The 21,850-nt window shown below is 29.4% G+C and overlaps 3 protein-coding genes across 3 annotated transcripts; 2 read left to right on the top strand and 1 right to left on the bottom strand.

Annotated features, from left to right (window-relative positions):
- Positions 1-3,588: 3,588 nt before the first annotated feature.
- Positions 3,589-6,720, bottom strand: LOC108346770 (probable polygalacturonase At3g15720). Its single transcript, XM_017585820.1, has 8 exons — positions 6,637-6,720; positions 6,289-6,426; positions 4,895-5,059; positions 4,607-4,814; positions 4,461-4,542; positions 4,159-4,261; positions 3,923-4,021; positions 3,589-3,822 (listed from the first exon to the last, which is right to left on the bottom strand). Exons 1-8 carry the CDS (start codon positions 6,718-6,720, stop codon positions 3,589-3,591), a joined length of 1,113 nt encoding a protein of 370 aa, XP_017441309.1.
- A 5,457-nt stretch (positions 6,721-12,177) lies between these two features.
- On the top strand, positions 12,178-16,596 carry LOC108346769 (probable polygalacturonase At3g15720). The gene is made up of 8 exons (XM_017585818.1): positions 12,178-12,270; positions 12,638-12,772; positions 13,961-14,137; positions 14,737-14,944; positions 15,053-15,134; positions 15,790-15,898; positions 15,978-16,082; positions 16,369-16,596. Exons 1-8 carry the CDS (start codon positions 12,178-12,180, stop codon positions 16,594-16,596), a joined length of 1,137 nt encoding a protein of 378 aa, XP_017441307.1.
- Positions 16,597-19,081: 2,485 nt separating this feature from the next.
- Positions 19,082-20,714, top strand: LOC108347110 (putative UDP-rhamnose:rhamnosyltransferase 1). Its single transcript, XM_017586242.2, has one exon. The coding sequence runs from the start codon at positions 19,140-19,142 to the stop codon at positions 20,460-20,462; it is 1,323 nt and encodes a 440-aa protein (XP_017441731.1). The 5' UTR covers positions 19,082-19,139; the 3' UTR covers positions 20,463-20,714.
- The last annotated feature ends 1,136 nt before the right edge of the window (positions 20,715-21,850 follow it).

Genomic DNA, 21,850 nt, shown 5'->3' with positions numbered 1-21,850 from the left:
TAAAATAAAGCGAACACTGGTTAGTTTAACTACAGGGGAAAAAGTGTCAAAGTAATCAATACCCTCCATTTGAGTGTAGCCGTTGGCAACTAGGCGAGCTTTGAATCGATCTATGGTCCCATCAGGTTTTTGTTTTGTTTTGTACACCCATTTGCACCCTATGGCCTTCTTGTTGGGGGGAAGGGTGGTGATGGTCCAGGTTTGGTTGTGCTCAAGAGCAACAATTTCTTCCTGCATAGCTTGTCGCCAATGAGCATGCTTCAAGGCCTCCTTGTAATCCTGGGGATCAACCAGACTATCTAGAGAAAAAATAAAGGCTTTATATGCAGATGATAATCTGTCAAAAGTCAAAATACTATCAATAGGGTATTTAGTGTTAGTGGTGCTATAAGAAGATATCTGGAAATCTTTTAGGTAGGCAGGGGGTTTTCTAACTCTAGTGGTTCGTCTAGGAGTATGGTGTTCTTCTTCTGTACTATCCTGGATATGGTTATCAAGAATGGGCAGATTATGAGCTGGAATAATAGGGTGAATATGGTCATCATCATAAACAAATTGAGTATTATGTATAGGCAGAGAAAAGGAGAGGTCAGAAGCATCATTATGAGTGGTATTAGGAAATTCAGATTCAATAAAAATGACATTGCGAGAAATTTTAATATCATGTGTGATAAGATCATAGGTAATGTAACCTTTTGTAGTGGGATGTAGACCAAGGAATAGACTAGGTTTGGAACGGGGATCAAGTTTCTTCCTATTGGCTTGAAGGGTACTAACATAGCAAAGACAACCAAAAACTTTTAATCTAGAAAAATCAAAATCTTTCTGATATAACATGTCATGTGGTGAGCTATTATTGAGAAAAGGGGTAGGCATGATGTTAATAAGCAAAGCAGCATAGTTAAGAGCATAGGTCCAAAAATGAATGGGAGTTTTGGAATGAAAAAGTAAAGCTCTAGTTACATTTAAAAGATGTTGATGTTTCCTCTCAACTATACCATTTTGTTGAGGGGTTTCAATGCAAGATGTTTGATGAATAATGCCTTCTAAATTGAACAATTCTGTCATAGCAAACTCATTTCCATTATCAGACCTAATGGTCTTGATGCTGACTTTGAATTGGTTTTTAACATATGCAATAAAATGAACAATATGTTGGCGAGTTTCAGATTTGCTTTTCATTAAATGAATCCAAGTGTATCTAGTACAATCATCCACTATGGTTAGAAAATATCTATGAGAGTGCAGTGAAGGATTGGAACAAGGTCCCCAAATATCAATGTGAATAAGATCAAAAGCATTTAAGGAATGAGAGGTACTATGAGAAAATGGCAACCTTTTTTGTTTGGTAGTATGACATGCATTACAATTATCAGTTCTTGAGTCTATGTAGCTATGCTTTTGTTTTAAAATTTCTAATCTGCTATCAGATAAATGGCCTAGGCGATTGTGCCAAATATTTTTACATGCCGATCTAGGTATATGATGTTTTTCAGCAGAATGAACAAATCTGTGTGTAGTGTGGATAGGGCCACGAAAGATGTACAGTCCTCCATGTATCTCAACTGAACCAATCTTGTTGTTGGTTGTCAAATCCTGAATGAAACAGGTTGAGTTAGTAAATATAATGCGCAAATGATTGTGTGCAACCAATTTAGATATGGAAATGAGGTTATAGCAGAAATCTGGAATAAAAAGAACATCTTTGAGAAGAATTTTTTCACTGATTTTAACAGTTCCTTTATAAGTGGCTGTGGTTTTCATGCCATTAGGAAGGTTAATGGTTACAGGAGTAATCTTTTCATGAGAATATAAGTGAATAAGAGAGGAGACAACATGATCTGTTGCGCCAGAGTCCAAGATCCAGGAGATAATACCTTGGTCTTCATGTGAATTAAGGTTAAAAGTGGTTGTACCTGAATTAGTAGAGTTAGAGATCATGGAACTGATTTGGCTGGATGATGTTGCTCCTGTATCATTAGGATGTTTGATAAGAGCCATGAGAGCTTGGTATTGTTGTTGAGTCAAACGAACTTCTGAATTGAGGGCCTCCCCAAGATCATCATTTTCGGTATCTTGACTGTTGGTCAGAAGAGTCTTGCCATTATGAAATTTATGACCAGGAGGAAATCCGTGTTTCCTGTAGCAGACGTCGATGGTGTGGCCATTTTTCCCACAATGGGAGCAAGTCTTTCTTCCAGTAGAATTTCTGTTATTGGGGAAGCCATGTTTCTTGAAGCAAACAGAATCTGTGTGGCCATTCTTGCCACAATAAGAACAAACAGAGGTACTAACAGCGGCAACACTTTTTATTTCTAATCCATTAAGAAAGGTATTATTCATGACTTGCCTTTCTTGCTGCACAACATATGAAAAAAATTTCGAAATAGGAGGTATAGGGTCCATCAACAAAACATGAGATTGGATATTACCATATTGTTCGTTCAAACCACGGAGAAACTGTAAGACCCGATCCTCCTGCTTTCTTTGTGAGAGAATGGAAACCAATTTGCAAGAACATCTAACTTCACAGCAGCAAACTAGTTTAGGACGAAAACACTCAAGCTCATCCCATATAACGCGAAGTTTGGTGAAAAACGCAGTCACAGTACTGTCTCCTTGTTTCAAAGTCGCTGCTTGATTTTGTAATTCAGAAATACGTAGGAGGTCTCCTTGAAAGAATCTTGATTTTAGATCATCCCAAATGGCTTGGGCACTATCCATCCAGAGAATGCTATGGCGGATGTCTGGAGAAACGGAATGAACCAACCATGAGACCACCATATTATTGCATCTTTTCCAGGCATCGTAAATGCTGTCTTCCTTTTGCGGTTGTTCAGTGGTTCCATCAACAAATTGGATTTTGTTCTTGGCGCTTAGGGCAGTGAGGATTGACTTGCTCCAAGCATGGTAGTTGGTAGATTCAAGCAGAGGGGAAACCAGTGGGACAACAGGGCTTTCACTTGGATGGAGGTAGAGAAAGCTAGAGTATTGGGTATGATCGTCGGCCATTGTGCAAGAAGCCTGTGAAGAAGTGAACCAAGAAAACAGAAAGAAGACCAAGAAAAGAAAAGAAAATAAAGAAAAGAAAGAGTCAGAGTGGCGCAACAGAGCTCTTCAAATGAAGAGCTCTGATACCATCAAGAGAAAATATGCAATCGGAGCATCTGAATGTTCACCGACATTGTAGCACAGAGAAAAGCAAACTTACAGAGAGAGAACAAAGAGAAAGCACCGTGTAAAAAAGTAAAGTCTATTATTGCTTATGGGTATCTGAAACTTATGTTTACAAAAGGTAAAGGAGTAAATATATATAGAACGAAACTAAACTAAAGGAACTAAAAGAACTAAAAAGCTAGCTAAAAGTAATCAGTCATTTATTGTATTCTGACAATTATTGTTTTATTTATCATTAAGAAAAGAGAATCACAGAATGAAAAAAGTTAAAATAATATAAAAGTAAAATAAGCTATAGAGTTCACCATAAAATTTCTCGCATAACTTATATATTCTATTAGCTAGAAAAAAGAAACAACTTTCGTTTGTTTGTTGATACATCATTTCACATATAGTGTATGAGGGCTTAGTTCATCTCAATGAGTAATTACAATTTGGAACAGTGGATGTGGATCTTCCATGAACATTAGTACAAGAACAAGAAGCTCGTTTTCCTGGTTGGGAAGAAACAATTTTGATTTCATCCAACACAATGTTGAAGCAACCTGGTGAACCACAAGCTAAATTAATAGCTCTGTCGTTTGCAGATGTTCCTCGAAACCCACGAAATGTCACCTCACTCAGTTGGACTCCTCCTCCTCCATTCTAATCATGCCATATTCAAAAAGTAACTTTAGTAAACGATAAATGATCAGCAGAAGCAAGTTGATCATCACAATTTATAATATGAATGTTAAGTGAATACCATTATGTCATTATAGTGTTGATCTATAATTATTGGGTTGTAAACTTGGTTTAATGTGATTTTCTCAAATGTGATTCTTTTCGCATAACCTGATCCACCCTGTAACAAATGGAAATTACATATCATCCAAGTCATAAGAGGATATGAAATGAAAAAAAAAAGTTTCAAAATCTCATTCTCAATTTTATCAATCACTCCTCCAAATTACGTTAAATGATTTATAAAATAAGTCATACCGAAAATGTCTTGATTCTTGCTCCATTTGTAGTTTTCGTGAAGCTGCTATTATATACACGAACTTGTTCCACGTTGTCATTGTTTCTACCCAGGCTACCAATGCTGATTGATTTGTTCATGTCAAGTTAGAAATAACACAGATATTAATTCAATAAGGGAAAATTTTCATAGATTAACGTAATGTTTATGTATTATTTTCATAAACAAAAGATACTTTCATCAAATATTTAGATGTTTTTCTGTTCAAATTAGGTGTGTCATTTGAAGATATAGTTAATAATATATATTTATATTTATAAACCTTATTCCATGGCCTGGTCCACAAGCAATTCCAGTGGCATTAATGTAAGACGAGTCACCTATGATTGCAATGCAGTCATCACCTGTATAGAAAATCAAAGTTGTAAATGTAGTAATTCTCTCACAATTACTGAAAATTTGGTTTACCAGAAGCTATGTTGGAATCTTTTATGAAGATATTTTTGGAAGAAGAAATGTCAATTCCATCAGTGTTAGGACTATCAGCAGGAGAGCGAATGCTAATATGTGAGAATATGGCACCGTCACATTCATTTATGGTTATGTGAGCTTGTGGACTATTTGTGATTCTCAGATAACTAACACTGAGACCATTGCATGCATTGAAACCAAGGACCTGCAACAGTCAAATTACAAATTTCAACATATGATATTGATATAATAATGAAAAAAAAAAAAAGTTTAGGATGATCTAACCGCTGGTCTTTGACAGTTTTTGCATGGCCACCAAGAGGAACCAAAACCATCGATTAATCCTCCTTTTCCAACAATTCTAAGACCGTTTATGTTTGTGAAATAAATCACCGTAGATTTATCACCTTGCCATGCATTCTTCTGTGATGCCACTATTTTTCCTTGAAGCTGCAAGAGAGGGAACTTAATAATTAAATAAAGAAATGGATTTACTCATACTGTGAGGAAGTTTAGAAAGAAATGACGTTGTATCTTTTCCAGTGATGATTTTAGATGTGGTGAAGGTTTCATTGGTGAGAAAAATAGTTTCTTTTTTATTTTTAGATGGTTTCTCGTGTGGAACGGTTATATCTAATTATATATATATATATATATTTATTGAGGTTATTAGTTATATATATAAATTTGTACTTATGATTGTGTTTGGAAAATTCAATAATGTTTTTCTTTCTTATTGATAGATTTTTAGTGATGATTGTGGGTGTTTCATAATGGTTATTTTAATTATATTGAAGTTTTTTGGGATTTTAATCACAGAAATTCATAAAAGTTTCTATTTTAACTCTCTCTCTTATATATTCTTATATATTGTTATAATTCTTTTTCTAGAATAAAGTTATTTCAACTGTTATTTTTCTGTATTTCAGGTTTTACTTTTAAGTAAAAACATCCTTAAATACACTATATAAATTTACGTTAAGTATTATAAGATTTGACGTAAATCTACATTGAAGTTTTTATCAATATAAATTTACGTTATCTAGACATCAAATTATTAATAGACTAAATAATATTGTGTATATATATGTATGCAGTCGTCTGCGTGTCCGGGGGCTCTGTGTGGATAACCAATATTTGTTTTAAGGATTTAGATATATTTTTTGAAATTTCAAACGTTTAATATTGTATATATATCTAACATATGTTAAAAATAAAAGAAAGAATGACTAAAAAGACCACCAAGAGAGAGATTGATTAATTAGTTGAAAAATTGTCTTTAAAAATTTTATGAAATATTTTATTTAAAAGTATTGATGATAGGAGAAGTTTGGTGTAATAATTAATGAACTCTTAAAACAACAAAAATTCTACATAATAAGTAAAAATGAAATTAAAAATATACAAAATAAATTATATTGGTTTAATTTCATTTTTTTAATAAAAATCTTAAATTATCTAATTTATGCAAATAAAACAAGAAATACAAATCACAAACCATTTCTTAAAACCTCCTTCAAGAATAAATTTAATAGTTACCAAAATGAAAATTCACTTTTATGTTACAGAAACCAAATAGGAAAAAAAAATATCATCATCTATGAATCCATCACAACATTATTAAAATGTTTTCATATTAAAGTTATTGAATGTTGAGTGGTAAGTTGGATATGCTATACCTGAATATTAATATTTGTGGCCTTGCATGGACCTTTCATGATTATGTTCCTCTTCACCAAGAACACTCTATTTTGTGGTATCAAGAGAGTTGGTGTCCCTTGTCTTCCACATATGTCATTCCATGCATCCATTAAAGCCTATACATAATTTCAAATCAGAAAAAAAAAATATTAAAACATTTTTTATCAATAATAAAAAAATATACATAATAAGAACATTTAAGATGTTCTAACTCTTTTTCTAGAATACTTAAAGAGATTTAAAACAAAGAGACATGGTATAAATATAAAATTACAACACAACTGAAAAAAAACTACAAATGGAAAAAGAAGCAGAAACAAATATACCTTAGAATCATCAGATTTTCCATTGCCATTGGCACCATAGTTTCTCACATCATAAATTGTATTTTTGAATTCAACCATAGACATGTCACATAAACATTGTGAAATGAAGGAAACAATCAAAACCCTAGTAATTAGCCTTTGCATGTTGGAGAAGAGTGAAACACAGACAGGGCAAGATTTTGTTTAGTATCTTTGGTGACAAATGTATAAATAATGAAGGAAAACATAGGTTTTGGGGGGTTTAAATAATTGGAAGAAGTTTACAATTACAATTTTGGACATATGCAATGCACATGATATCGATGTTTTTTACTTTATGTAACCAGAATATTATAATAGGTAAATACTATTTAAATAGGCTTAAATCAATGTAATTTTATGAAATTAATACAAGATCCTTTTAAAAGTTGAATGACTTGGGGTTTTCCATAATTATATAATTTTTTTTTATTGTTATATTATTTAATTATTGAACTATTTATTAAAATAATAACTATTAAAATTTGTTGTTAAATAATATCTTAATGAATGAGTAATTAATATCGGAATCTCTTACAAATATAACATTTGTAATTAATAATTAGATAATGGAAATTAATTCAAATATAACAAATTGTTTGTACGTATTATGTTATAGTCGGTTTTTCTCAGGTAAACTAACATGGAAATTAATTCAAATTCAAAAGTTAATCCTAACGAATTAGCGTTGTAAATCTAACATTACTAGTTAAATAACGTTGATTTTTTATTGTTAACGCCAGTTAAAAGTCAATTCTTGTAGTAAAATTGATAGTCTTAAAAATTTTAGTAAAACAAAAAAATAAATTAGTTAGCTGATAAAAATAATATAATCACATAATTTTTATCATATAAATACAATTTTTATTCTCAATATAAAAAAATGTGTAATTATATAATTATCTTTTTAAATTTTTTAAACATAATAAAATTCATGTTAATTTTTGTATGCTATTTATTTTTCTTCAAGTTGCACTTTTTTTTATTTATTTAAACAAATCATTTTACTTTAAACTGATGATCTAATAAGTATTAACCAAAATTTAATCTTTATCTATTTTCATAATTCTTTAATTTCTTCATTTAATCTACTGTTATACTAAGTTTCTTTTTTATAATTTTTGTTATTTCTAATTTTCATATAGCAATGAAAAAAAAATTAATTCAACTTGTAGTGTTAAATCTTTTTAATTTGAATTACATAAAACATAAAAATAAAAGGTTTAGTTTCTGAAAACTGAAAATAGAATATAATGTACTGGCAAGAAAAAGTTAAGAATAATAATAAAAAAATGTATTAAAATATAAGATAACAATGAGAGAAAATTAAATAAACTATAAAGCTATAAGTTAGAAACTAGGTGAAATAATTTGTAACTTACAAGTTAGAAACCGCTAAAATAAATTACTTTGGATGTTTTACCAAATATTTTTAAGATAATAACTTATAAGTTAATCGAATATACTAGTAATTAACTTATTGGTCACACCAAGCATATCCTTAATTTTTGTTAAAAGAATGATAAAAGTAATAATTATCAAACGAGGGATAATTCATAATTAATTATAATAATTATCAAATGATAATTTTGCTATGTTTACACATTTTCCCATCTATTTCATTTTATTTGTTCTTCAAGCTTTTTCCACATATACTAGCGGTGCAATGATGGATATTGTTAGATATACTATGTTTATCTAATCTTTATTTTTTATCTTTAGTTAGTCATTATTTCTTATTTGTATTTTGGACTCAGCCCATATTTGTTATATTATAAATAAAAAACCCTATTTGTATATTCAACACAAGAGAGATTAATCTCATACATAATTTTTAGTATATTCAACATGGTATAGATTCAGGTTTTTTTGAGGAAAAAAATTTGTGTTGCCTCTGTCACTACACTCGCCACTGCCGGCGGCGGCGCCATCATTTACTGTCATCGTTACCGCTGTCATTATCAGAGTTTTAGTTTCGACCGATGATCACACAATTTTTATCGTCTTGGCCAGGCGACCACCGTGTCGTCAAGGAAGCCTTCATCGGAGCTCCTATGCGCTCTCAACGCCTTTTGAAGTTGTGGATCTACTCCCTTTTTTTGTCGTGCACGATGACAAGTCTCGTCTCTTCTTAGGCAACGATTTAGAGCGTCGAGGTTGCGCTTTTCCTCTTTTAGGTTCTTCGTGCGTTGTCGCATGTCGCGTCTCCTTTCAGGCAGTTATTCAGAGCATCGAAGTTGTTATTTTTCTTTTTTCAGGTGTCTTGATAATGTTGGATTTTTAAGGTTTCTCTCTCTTATTCATCCTTAACTTCTTATGCAGTTGTTTCTTCTAACCTCTTTTTTGTCACCATTACGTTTGACTCGTCCATATATGCTTTTTCTCCTAAAGAAAAGATGACTTTTGTTAGTTTATTTATAGTCGTGGTGGCTCTTCAATAATGACATCTTTATCTACTAGATGTCAACAATGCATTCATCAACGACGATTTGTAAGAAGAGATTTACATGGAAAAATCTCTCATATTTGTTGGTCAAAGGTATTTTGTCTTGTATGTTGTTTTTACAAATCATTAACAATTTGGTGTCACTCGAGTGCAAAAGAAAATATTTTCACTAAGTCTTCATAGATTATATTAATAACAAGCTTTGTACATACGACTTGTATGTACTAGCTCGAGGGGAGTGTTAGATATATTATGTTTATCTTATCTTTATCTTTAATCTTTAGTTAGTTTATTATTATTTCTTATTTGTATTTTGGGCTTAGTTCATATTTCTTCTATTATAAATAAAGGATCTTATGTGTATATTCAATACAAGAGAAATTAATCTGCATAATTTTCACTATATTCAACAGGTATGAAATTTCAGTTTTCTTCCTTATGTAATACATATAAATTATGATGACAAATTGTTATTGTTATTAAATGATATTATGTTTGAACTCATTATGGACTTCTCATTCTAAAGTCATATTAAGGAGAAATAGATGATACAATAGTACATCAAAGGAAACACGTCGACTAAATGATGTGCAACTGTCATGACTCTTGTTATTTTTGTATCTTTGATTATGAATAACGATGGAACCAATTTATCTAAGGATTAGGGTTGTACTTTTGGTTATAAGGTTCTTTCACAACAAATTATTAAGAAAGTGTGAAAGGAAAAAGAAAAACAAAAAGATAGATTGAAGAAAAGAGGTTGACGAATATTTATATTCTCATTGAATTTAGGTGTATGAATGTTTGATAATCATGAATCGTAAGATCTTAGTATAGTTTTCTGGAATGAATTAGTAATATAGAAAAACTACAAATTAATTTTACAACATTTTCATCTATAAATTACAATGAATTAGTAATATAGAACAACTACAAATTAATTTTACAACATTTTCATCTATAAATTACAAATTAAGAAGAAAATAATAATATAATGTTTTTTAAATTAATTAATACATTAAAAGAGTTTTAATATATAATTTAAAATAGGAATGGATCGACATGTTATTAGGATAAGGATGAGAATACTATGTTTTTAATCACTTTCAAGTAAAAATTAACATGTTGAAGCAAGGAATTACTTTTGTCATAACTTGTATGCTATGCTGTTTTTGTATTTTGTTACGGCTGATGGTTGTCATCACAAAAGGCATCCTTAGTTCTATTGTAGTTATTTTTAGACATGATACATAATTTAGTCATAGACATAATATTTATCACCATGTGACTACTTGTGTGGTGAAATTTTTAGGGTAACATTTTTCATCACAAAATTTTCTTCCAAATATGTACTCATTTTGCTTTTGATATAAGTTTTTTTTTTTTAATTTTACAAGAATTTGTCATGCTTGCAATTGTGATGAATATTATTATAAGAAATTTGTTTAATCATTTAAAAAAGTTAGTGTTGTCAAAATGGGTTGTAACCCGCGAGTCAACCTGATTCACCACGGGTTTGAGCCGGGTTGAGTTTGAAAAAATGTAATTTTTTTATGCGGGCTAGTTTTCAATCCAGCTCACTTAGAACCTGGCTCACCGGGTTGAACCCGTGGTGAAGCGGGTTGGCTCACCAACCCACCTAATTTAATTTAATTATTTATTATTTTGTGTTTCAATATTATTAGTTAGCATTTTTTTTATTATATTGTAGATGATGATAAAGAAGAAGATGTTTCAAGAAAGAAAAATATTATGGATTTATCTATTCAAGATTCTAATATTATAAAGGGACAAGTTATACAAAAATTATCAATATTAAAAACTTATTTGTTTGTCTTTTGTACATATTTTTGGATGACGCTTGGATTGTATGATATTTTTTTTTTTGAATTGTTTTGGAGTTTAACATCATTTTAGTGTGACGTTTATTTATATTTGAATTAAAAAATTATAACTTTTTTATTTAAAAAAAACTTATAATCAAATGAGCCAGTGAGTCAACCTGTTTAACCCATCAATACATGGTGGGTCGGGCCGGGTTCAAACTTTTTCAGTTCGTTAATAAGTAAGTCGGGTTGGGCTGACTCACTAAAACCCCGCGTCGAGCCGAGTTACCCATTTTGACAGCTCTAAAAAAAGTTACCTTACTAAATACCTCGCCAAAACACAAAAATAATTTTATTAAAACTTAGTCAACTAATCTTATTTACAAGCTAAATAAAATGTTTTAGAAAATCTTTATCAATTATTACTTGTGTGATGCAATGGTGTACACAATAGAAACAAAATAAATAACAGATTGTTTTATCGAATTTGAATAATATAATATAATTTTATTCTTTTATTAATATTCACATAAATATATCATTAATAGAATTAAATAATATTCTTCTAATAATTACTTACATTCTATTTGTGCATGTGGAGGGTATCATATTGGAGAAAGAAAATTTATATCTAAAATTGATTTGCACACCAAAATAAGCGTATAACACAACATGATGAATTCATTTTATGAACACCCATATATTATAGCATATTACATATTCAATTTATACTTTCTCACCAAAAAGTTTTATTAAAGATTAAAATATATTTTCCATAAATAATATATATTTAGTAATACGCCAAAAATTAAATCAAATTAAATATATTTAATCATCGGGAGACAAAATAAATGTCTGAGTTTAATATTTAGTCATTCATATATCATTACTTAACTAAATTATCCAAGATATTTCTTTTATCCGTGCAAGTTTTAGTTTTCTTTTGTGAATTGACATTATGTAAATTCAATAATATTCCATTTTTGTTAGATAAATCGTTTTCTTAACATTAAAAATATATTGTGTATCTTCTTCTTCGTACTCTTCATCAATTTGTAGTTCTCTCCCATTAATTCTTGCTGGTCCAAACTTCTATATAACTAAACCCTCAGAACTATATTTTCCTCCATTTTTCTCCCACTCTTAATCTTCCTAATCCATATTCACAAAAAAGAAAAACAAAATATACTCTTGCTAAACATGCAAATTCTATTAAGTTGTTTTTTTATTTTAGGTTTCCTTGCACCATGTATGTTTGGGAGGTCAATAGTTGGATCCCAAATAACATTTCATAATGTGGTCAACTATGGTGCTCGTGGCGATGGAAAATCTGATGATTCCCATGTATGTATTTGTTTGCTTTATTCACCAATTTTATTTATAATTTCAATGTTTTATTTTTCTTTATATTTTTCATTGGCAACAAAATTTTATGTTATATATATATATATATAGTAGTTTTAAACAAAATAGACTTTATCGAATTATATCAAACTTAAATTTCATTGTAATGTCGGTTAACTTTCTGATGAAACTATTAAAACAGATTTATATGATTATATGATATTCTCCTCAATAATCTCATATCTTGACATAGTATTATGTGGAACATAAATATTTATTCAATCTTCTATTTAATTAGGGGATTTTATTTATGATTGCTATCTTAATTAATACTCATTTAGAGATTTATATTTTGAATTTATGGTAGGCCTTTTTAAGTGCATGGAAAGACACATGTCGAACAGCAGGGACGCCGATTCTAGTTATACCAAAAAATGGAGTATTCAAGGTGAAGAACATAAACTTGAGTGGTCCTTGCAAGGCCAAAAGTATTCATATTCAGGTATATCATGCCCTAATTACTCAAACATTTTTTAAGACATCTTTTACATCATTATTTCAGCTTAAATTGGACGTGCAATTGCTTTAAATTTTCAAAGGAAAGGTTTGCTTTGTTGTCTATATATAATGGTCATATGTTGGACTCAAACATAGTTATCCTTTCAAGGATTGTTGTCTTTATACAAAATAGTCAAACACATTGAATAAAAATAATTTTCTTTTCATCTTTTGTTGCATAAAAAATAAATTTGTGTAATTTTGGTCGTTTTCTTAAATATTTTATAATTTTACTTGTCAAAGTTGAAAAAAAGATGTCACAAGTGCAATTTTTTTCATTTGATGTGGGGTTTTTTTTTTATTTGGATGGACATTTTCATAGATTTACTTTTATTAATATATTTTAGGTTCAACTTTATATTTTTTATGGACAATAAATAATTTATATTGAATAAGCACTTTAAGAAATCGGGGATGTTTAAGGAGACTTATGTACAAATGACAAGAAAAGAAAATTACATAACATTTTGTATCCTTTTCGACTATCCACCTATTTTGCCCTAGCCGAGAAAAAAGTATCCCAAGTGTACTTATTCACAAAGCAAATATCCATATAATTTTATTTTATACTAATACTAATAAGTTATATTGATATATGTGTGAATAAGAATTATATATAAGTATATAGTTTTACTTATATTGATATTTAAAAAATATTTAGTAGAGGTATTTGTATATCTTGTAAAGGAAATATGGTATTACATTCGTATATATAAAATTAATTTAAAAATATTTTTATTATAATACTTATAACTAAAGTATAACTATAGGAAAGATTTATTTATTAATACTTACTATAATTATATGATATTTCTCCGCTTACATAAGTATATTTATAAGCATTTATACAATAATAATTATTATTGTTAATGCACTATTATTTCTATATATATACTATCTCTGTATACAGTATAGTAGTATAGACTCATCTATATCAATATTTCTTAATTTACATTTATGTTTATTTACTTGTAGTAAATATGAAATAGCCAAATTGATCTCAACTTAATAATAATAATAATAATAATAATAATAATATTTTATTTATAAATAAAGAACTGTTAAAACCTAGTTGTTAAGTATAAGTGCTGCTTCTTATTTTCTTCATATATTTTGTCCTCTTTTCTTGAAGCTTCAAGGGAAAATAGTTGCACCTCAGAGGAATGAATGGGCAAAAGGTCTGCAAGTTGATGATAAGTCCTCTTTAATTTTAATCTCACAAGTCAACAGTCTCAGAATTCTTGGAAGTGGACAAATCAATGGCTTTGGTTCTTCTTGGTGGAATTGCCCTTCTTGTCAAAGACCAAAGGTTCCAATATAACCTAATTACTTCATTGTTCATACACCATTAATTGGACCAATTTCACATAATTTCTAAAATATGCATGAAACACATTATCAACTTAATAAAATTAAATATAATTCAACAATATTAATATTACTCAATAGAGAAGGTATTTAATTATCAATTGACATGATATCTTCAATAAATAATGATAGAATCACACACACTTATTAGATTCATTTGATACATATTATAAAAATAAAATAGTTATAAAAACAAATTGTAATTTTATTTAAAAGAAAGTAAAAATGTGTATATCAAAATATCATTTCTCATGTTCAATACATTCATTCATACAGAAGATATCAAAGAAGAGATTGATAACAAGTATCACTCACTATACACAATTTTATTTAATTTAAGATACATTTTAAATGAATCTTATATCATATTAATTATATTGTGATATCATTTTAAGTTATTAGAATTAAACCTAAATCAACTTTGTTATACCAACTCAGTAATAGAAGATTCATTCCCACTTATATAATATAATTTTTACTTGGTATAATGTAATTTTGACTTTATTTTTAAGTAATTTTGCAATCATCTGACTTATGCAGGTTATTGGTTTTGAACAATGCAATGATCTTAGAGTTAGTTATCTGAGCATAATTGACAGTCCACGAGCTCACGTAACAGTAGATGGTTGTAACAATGCTGTGTTCTCTCATATCAATATTCATGCTCCTGGTGACAGCCCCAACACCGATGGATTTGACATTTCTGCTTCAAAATATATAACCATTCAAGATTCCATTATAGGAACAGGTAAGTTAATTTTCATCTTAATCATATACGTGTCAAATTTCATAGCACCAGTTCTTAAAATAATTACTGTATTTATGTGTAATTTTAACTCATTATCATTGTAAACAGGTGATGATTGTATTGCCATTAATGGTGGCTCCTCGTTCATCAATGCTACTAGAATTGCATGCGGACCAGGCCATGGAATAAGGTTTTTATATATAAAGAGTGTATCAGTCTATTTATGTTCATATTAAAAATTTAAGTAGGATTTTAAAGAGTTGGTATGAAAAAATTAATCGATTTATATAAGGTTTTAAGCTGAAACTTCTGTTAAACCCTTATACAGCGAATTTAAGATTTAAGCAGGTAAAATATTTGTTTTAGACCTTTATAAAAAAGTTTTCAATTTTTTTAGTATTAACATATTTCTATAAAATAGTTGTAAGTAAAAAATAAAAATTTAATTAAATTATTATGAATGACTATTAATTCTTACGATAAATTATTTTACTAGTAAAAATGTCTCATCTTTAAATTTATTTTAAACTTTAAAAGTTATAATATATTTTAACATAAATAGTTTTATTGGTAAATAAAAAAAATATTTTTAAGTTTGTTTTAAATCTTTCAAACTTTATAACCTTTGGTTGGCATAAGTTCGAACTGGTTGTCTAATGGTCCAAAACTGGTTTCTGATGGCATATTAATAACATGATATCTGCATTATGTGTTCAAAAATATATTAAGATTCTGTCCTTGTTAATCTTTATGTTAAAAAATAAACAATTCATATGAATATCATGGTTAAAAAAATTATATTGTAAGTGACATTATATTATGGTGAAAATTCATGAATTAATCAGTGTTGGGAGCTTGGGAAGAAACAGGGAGCATGATACAGTTGAAGAAGTTTATGTGAGGAATTGCAGCTTCACAAACACCCAAAATGGAGCAAGAATCAAGACATGGAAGGTAAAACATAAAGATGTTGTGTATTTTCATTTTGTACCAAATAGCATTACTCATTTTATATGTTGTTGAATTTTGACAGGGTGGATCAGGTTTTGCAAGAAAAATCACTTATGAGAAAATCACATTAAGAAAGGCTTTCAACCCTATAATCATAGACCAGCACTATGACTATGATGGTTTGAAGGTACTCAGAACTTTAGATTGATGTTTTGTGATTTGAAGTGGTTTATTACAACGATAATGATACTTTGACAATATTTTTTCGACAACATTTTAACACTGTCCACGTGTCATTCTGTGATTAGTCTATATTGATGTTTATGACTATTATTATTGATTGTGGAATAATTTTGGATCAATCACAGAATAACACATAGACAGTGTTAAAATGTTGTGAAAAAAATATTGTCAAAATATCATTATCCTTATTGTTTCATGTTAAAGTTGCATTTTGAATTTGACATAATTAGGGTGGAGCAGTAAAAGTGAGTGATGTGACATTCAGAGGGTTTGAAGGAACAAGTGGAGATGAGAAAACTATTGACATAGATTGCGACTCTTCAGGTTGTTTCAACATCGTATTGGAAGATATTAACATTGCTTCTTCTGAACAAGGAAAACCAGCTTCCTGTTCTTGCAGTAATGCTCATGCAATAACTAAATCTACCACGCCAAATTGTAATTGCTTAATGAAATGAATTCTTTCTTTCCCATGTACATATGTTTAAGTGAAATGATGAACAAATAATAGGTACTTCTTTGGTAAATGCTACCCTCGATCTTCAAATTTACTTTTTCTTTTTAAATGTTCTTTCATTTTCTATGTACTGTCAATCCTCATAGGTTTAACATGCATTATCAACATAGTCACAACATACAATTAGTTATCACTTTCATTTTCTGAAGCCACTCATCCCCTCCTTATTTCAGATCAAAATTTCTGGAAACCTATGATGGGGTGCAGTAAAACATTTGATGGGTGCAGAAAGAAACACCTAATTACATTGATGCAGAATCCCAACCCATTAATTGTTTACCTATTCTACAGTAACAATAGCCATTCGACTTTATATTAATACACTACTTCCATTAGCTGTATATGATGTATAAAGTATTGATATAAATATTAAACAATGTACTTAATGTTTTAAATTTTATAAAAACTATCAAGTAACATTACAATATATTTTTTTAATCTCTTCTATTTGTTTACTCATTTACTTCTAGTATGGAGTACTCTTACCAAGTAAATTGGTAATAAAAAAATGTGACAATGATTTTATTAGAAGATAAATAATTTAGAAAATTTTAGGTCCAAAACATTGATTACCTTCTATTATTGTCAAAAAGAGGTTGGTACCCATGTGTAAAACATGACAAGAGAGACACTGATGACCATAATAAATAAAATATAAAAAAGGTTATCATGAATAGTAAATATTCAAACTGGTCCCTCTATATACTGGAGAATAAATAACCAAAAATAAAGAAGCCACATGTTCATGCTTAAACACAATATAACGAAATAATATTACTAATATATTTATTATAATCTCCGAACATTTTTAATAGACCAATTAAATATCTCCGAACACCTTTCATTTATTCTAACATTTGTGATGACTTCACATTTAAGATGAAACAAAATAAAGCTTTGATGATTCCTAATAATATAATAATACATTGTAATACATGATAATAATAATAATAATAATAATAATAACTTAATAATACTAATATAATAATAATAAAAATAAAATATGACATAAAAACATAAATAAATGAATGAATAATGACATGTTAATAAACTAAATAATAAAATATAAAAAATAATACTTAATTTAAAATTATAATACATTTATGTTAAATTTAAATAATAATTTAAAAGATAACTTTGATAACATACATAAGTGTAATATTAAAAAAAACAGTGAAAATTATAAAATTTTCAAACTTTTAAAGATCTAACAATAATTAAGGATTTTAATTTTGATTTTTTTTAAAGTAAGATTCATATCATCAAATTTTGAAATTTGAAACATATGATAATAATGTTTAAATTTGAAATTCGAAATCACACAAAAGAAACTATGAAAATATAGTAACAAAATTTGAATTGAAAATTCAAAATGTAAAATAATTGTAAAAAAAAATGATACATTTTTAATAGACCATTTTAATGTTCGTAAACAAGTTTTACATAATTCTAATATTTGAGAATTTTTGTATTTAAAATAGAAACAAAATCTAGAAGCTAAAGAGTTCAACAGTATAATATTTAATAATAATATAAGAACGTGATAATACTAATATAACAGTAATAAAAATTAAAATATGATATAAAATAATAAATAAATAAATAGTTGAAAAAAATAAACTAAAAATAAATTAAAAATTAGAGAAACAAATTTCTTTTAATTTATTTCATGTAATTTTCTTTCCAACTAAATTAATTATTAAACTATCTACATATTGTCATTTGAAGAGAAACATAATATGTAGACTCCATATTTGATGACTCTACCAATAAGTTTTTATATTTTTACGGAGTCTATTCTTTAAATTGTTTTGCATAATATATTTTTAGCATTTAACCGTGGGGATCAGATACTATGGATTTCAAGGACCACGTGTCACTATTATGTTAGACCATTATCTCCAATTCAGGTCCTGTGCGAAACTTGACAAGAGAGGCCCCAGTGAACATAAACAATGAAAAAAAAAACTTAAATGATTACTTAAAAAAAAACTTAAATGATTATTTCGCCTCTGTTTTACTATACGATTCCTCCTGTTTAATATTTGGTTTTAAAAATAAGATATTAGATTTTTATATTATGAAAAATATATTAATAAGGTCATTTTTGTTAAATTGATAATAATGAATTAAGTTCATATTATATAGCTGTAATTTTTTTTTTCTCTATGCTGTTTAGTTTTTTTCTCTTTTGTTCAACTTTTTTTTTTGTTTAATTTTTTTTCTGATGATTTATTTAATCTTTCTTTTATTTTGTTTATATATTTTTCAACTTAAAGATCGAATGTTTTTATTTTTAAAATTGAATATTAAATAAAAATTCACTTTTTAGCGTGATGACGAAGGTTTAAAGAAAAACATTACAAAATGATTGAAGAGATCCAAAATGGTCCGATTTAAAGTTGATATTTTCTATGTATTGGAAAATAAATAACTATTCATGATAAAGAATCACAAGTTCGAGCTTAAACACAAAGCATATCCATGGCGGAGCAGCGCGAGAAGCTTCACATTGTGGTGTTTCCATGGCTAGCATTTGGTCATATTGGTCCATATTTTGAGCTTGCAAAACTCATAGCTCAAAAGGGTCACAAAATTTCTTTCATTTCCACACCTAGAAATATCCATCGCCTACCCAAAGTGCCTGAAAACTTGCAACCTTTGGTGGATCTGATAGAACTGCCACTGCCCCGTGTTGACAAACTCCCAGAAAATGCAGAGGCCACAATGGACATTCCTCATCACCTCATTCCATACCTAAAGGTGGCTTTTGATGGTCTTGAACAACCTTTAACCAAATTTCTGGAGAGATGCAAACCCCATTGGATAATATACGACTTTGCACCGTATTGGTTGCCGCCAATAACTTCTAAGCTAGGAATCCCATGCATCACATTCTCTGTTTTTAGTGCATCTGGTATGGCTACTTTTTTAGAGTCTATTAGAAGAACAACCAGTGGCAGTGAGTCTTCGTGGAGCAAAGATATTCCTAAAGAGCATAATGAGTCAAATGAATCGGGGGTTTCTGACGTGTTTCGAGTCCTTATAATTTCTGATGCTGCTCAAGTTATTGCTTCAAGAAGTTGCATGGAGATTGAAGGTGAGGCTCTCAAAGTTTGTAAAAGTATGTATAGTAAACCGGTGATTCCAGTTGGGTTATTGCCACCTTCATTACAGTTCAGTGAAGACAGGAATGATGAAAACTGGGATACCATACTTAAATGGTTAGACAAACAGGAAGAAGGGTCAGTGATGTATGTAGCTTTTGGAAGTGAAGTGACACTAAGCGATGAAGACTTTACTGAAATTACTAAGGGAATAGAAATGTCTGGTTTTCCCTTTTTCTGGGTTCTTAAAAAGCAAAACACCTCTAAGGTTGAGTTGCAGGATTCGCTTGTGAATAACTCAGGAAAGGGATTGGTGTGGAGAAGATGGGCACCACAGATGAGGATTTTAGCACACAAGTCTGTTGGGGGATTCCTGACTCACTGTGGTTGGAGTTCAGTTATAGAGAGTCTGCAAGTTGGTTGTCCACTTGTTATGTTGCCCTTCCAAAATGAACAATTTATAGTTGCTAGGAATATGGAAGAGAAAAGGGTAGGGGTCAAAGTACAGAGAAGTGAAGATGATGGGAAGTTCACCAGGGAATCATTGGCCAATGCATTGAGATCGGTGATGTTGGAAAAAACTTATAGAAGTGAAGCAGAGGAGATGAGTAAGATATTTGGGGACAAAGAACTGCACCAAAAATATATAGATGAGTTTGTGGAATATATGGAAATCCATAAGCCTGCCATAAAGGATTAGTCTTTCTGTCATTCGATTACATCATTCAAAATATATCACTCTGTGTTGTGTTATTTCTCTTTGTATCTCAGTAATCTCAGTCTATGGCATCCCAGATTTAAATTTGTTTCATCAATGAGGACAATCACTTGTTGGAAGAACAAGTCCTTTGGTGTTGTGTTTTTTCTTGTAATATGTCATCAGCTATGCAAAATTTATGTTGTGGGTTATTATTTGTAATTGATGCATAAATTTGAAGGTTATTTGTTATTATATGTAATTGATCATAAGTTTTAAGGTTTGTGTGTGTCATTTCCACTAAAAATATATATATATATTTGATTGAACTGATTTGTAACAGTAAACAATAATATATACTATAACATAATAATATTAGTCTCCTGACCAAAAAACGAAGAAACTAAAGCATGTAAGGCTTTCCAATTCCATCACTTTGAATATAGATATCCAAATAGCTAATCCTTTAAACAACAATAGCTAGTTTCAATCAAAAAAAAAAAAGATATTCAGCTTTTTTAAGTCAGATATGGGTAGCATGGCATTAAATAATGTATAAATGATAATAAATCTCCTTTTGACTTTATCTTCAGATTTCCCAGCCCACTTGCAATGACACATCCTTGTTGTGCTACACTAGACCACATGTTTGCAGTGCTATTTCTCATGTGCAATTTAGTAATATTTTTGTTGGGTCATTTTGTTTAATCATTTTCCTTACGTGGGGACTTGTGTTGGAAATGGAGCAATGTCTTGTTTTATCTGTTTTTCTCTCTGTTATTCTCTTATGCTTCTAGAATGTATTCCTCACGAGGGTTTCTCCCTCCATCACACCGATGTCATTATGTACTTTTTTATTTTTTTATTATTCTAATTGTGTCTCAGAAACACATAACCACAAAGAATCTTTTTACGGCTGTTTGAATGTGGTATATACATGTGTTGAGATGTATTTTTGGGTTGAATAAGATGAAGGTTGATGCCTTAATCGTAGTCGTTGAGAGGCGTAGGTACTGAGTTAGATGCATTTCTGAGTTGGATGAGACGAAAGTTTGGATTGAATGCATTTCTGGGTTAGATGGGAGGAAGGTGGAGTGAAAGCGTAGTGGTTGAAAGCAAGTGAGAGGAAAAACGGTTGCAGAGCATTTGAAGTGCGGTTGAACATTAACCATAATCGTAGTTAAAAGTGCGATTCACATTGCACCACAATTAGAAGCGTGGTTCATACCATGTCGTAACTGGAACTGGGATAATCACACTTCAAAGTGCGGCTAATTTGGATTTGGAATTGCGGTGAAGAAATTTTTTGAATTTGGAGATGTGGCTCTTTCTTTAATTCTTTATTTGTTTTTGTAAGACCCGTAAATTTTGGGAATGGTGGGGACATGGTG

This window comes from Vigna angularis, chromosome 9 (genome assembly GCF_016808095.1).
Source record: "Vigna angularis cultivar LongXiaoDou No.4 chromosome 9, ASM1680809v1, whole genome shotgun sequence".
Classification (NCBI taxonomy): Eukaryota; Viridiplantae; Streptophyta; class Magnoliopsida; order Fabales; family Fabaceae; genus Vigna; species Vigna angularis.
Note: the sequence above shows the minus strand (reverse complement) of the source record. Positions and strands in the feature narration are given on the sequence as shown.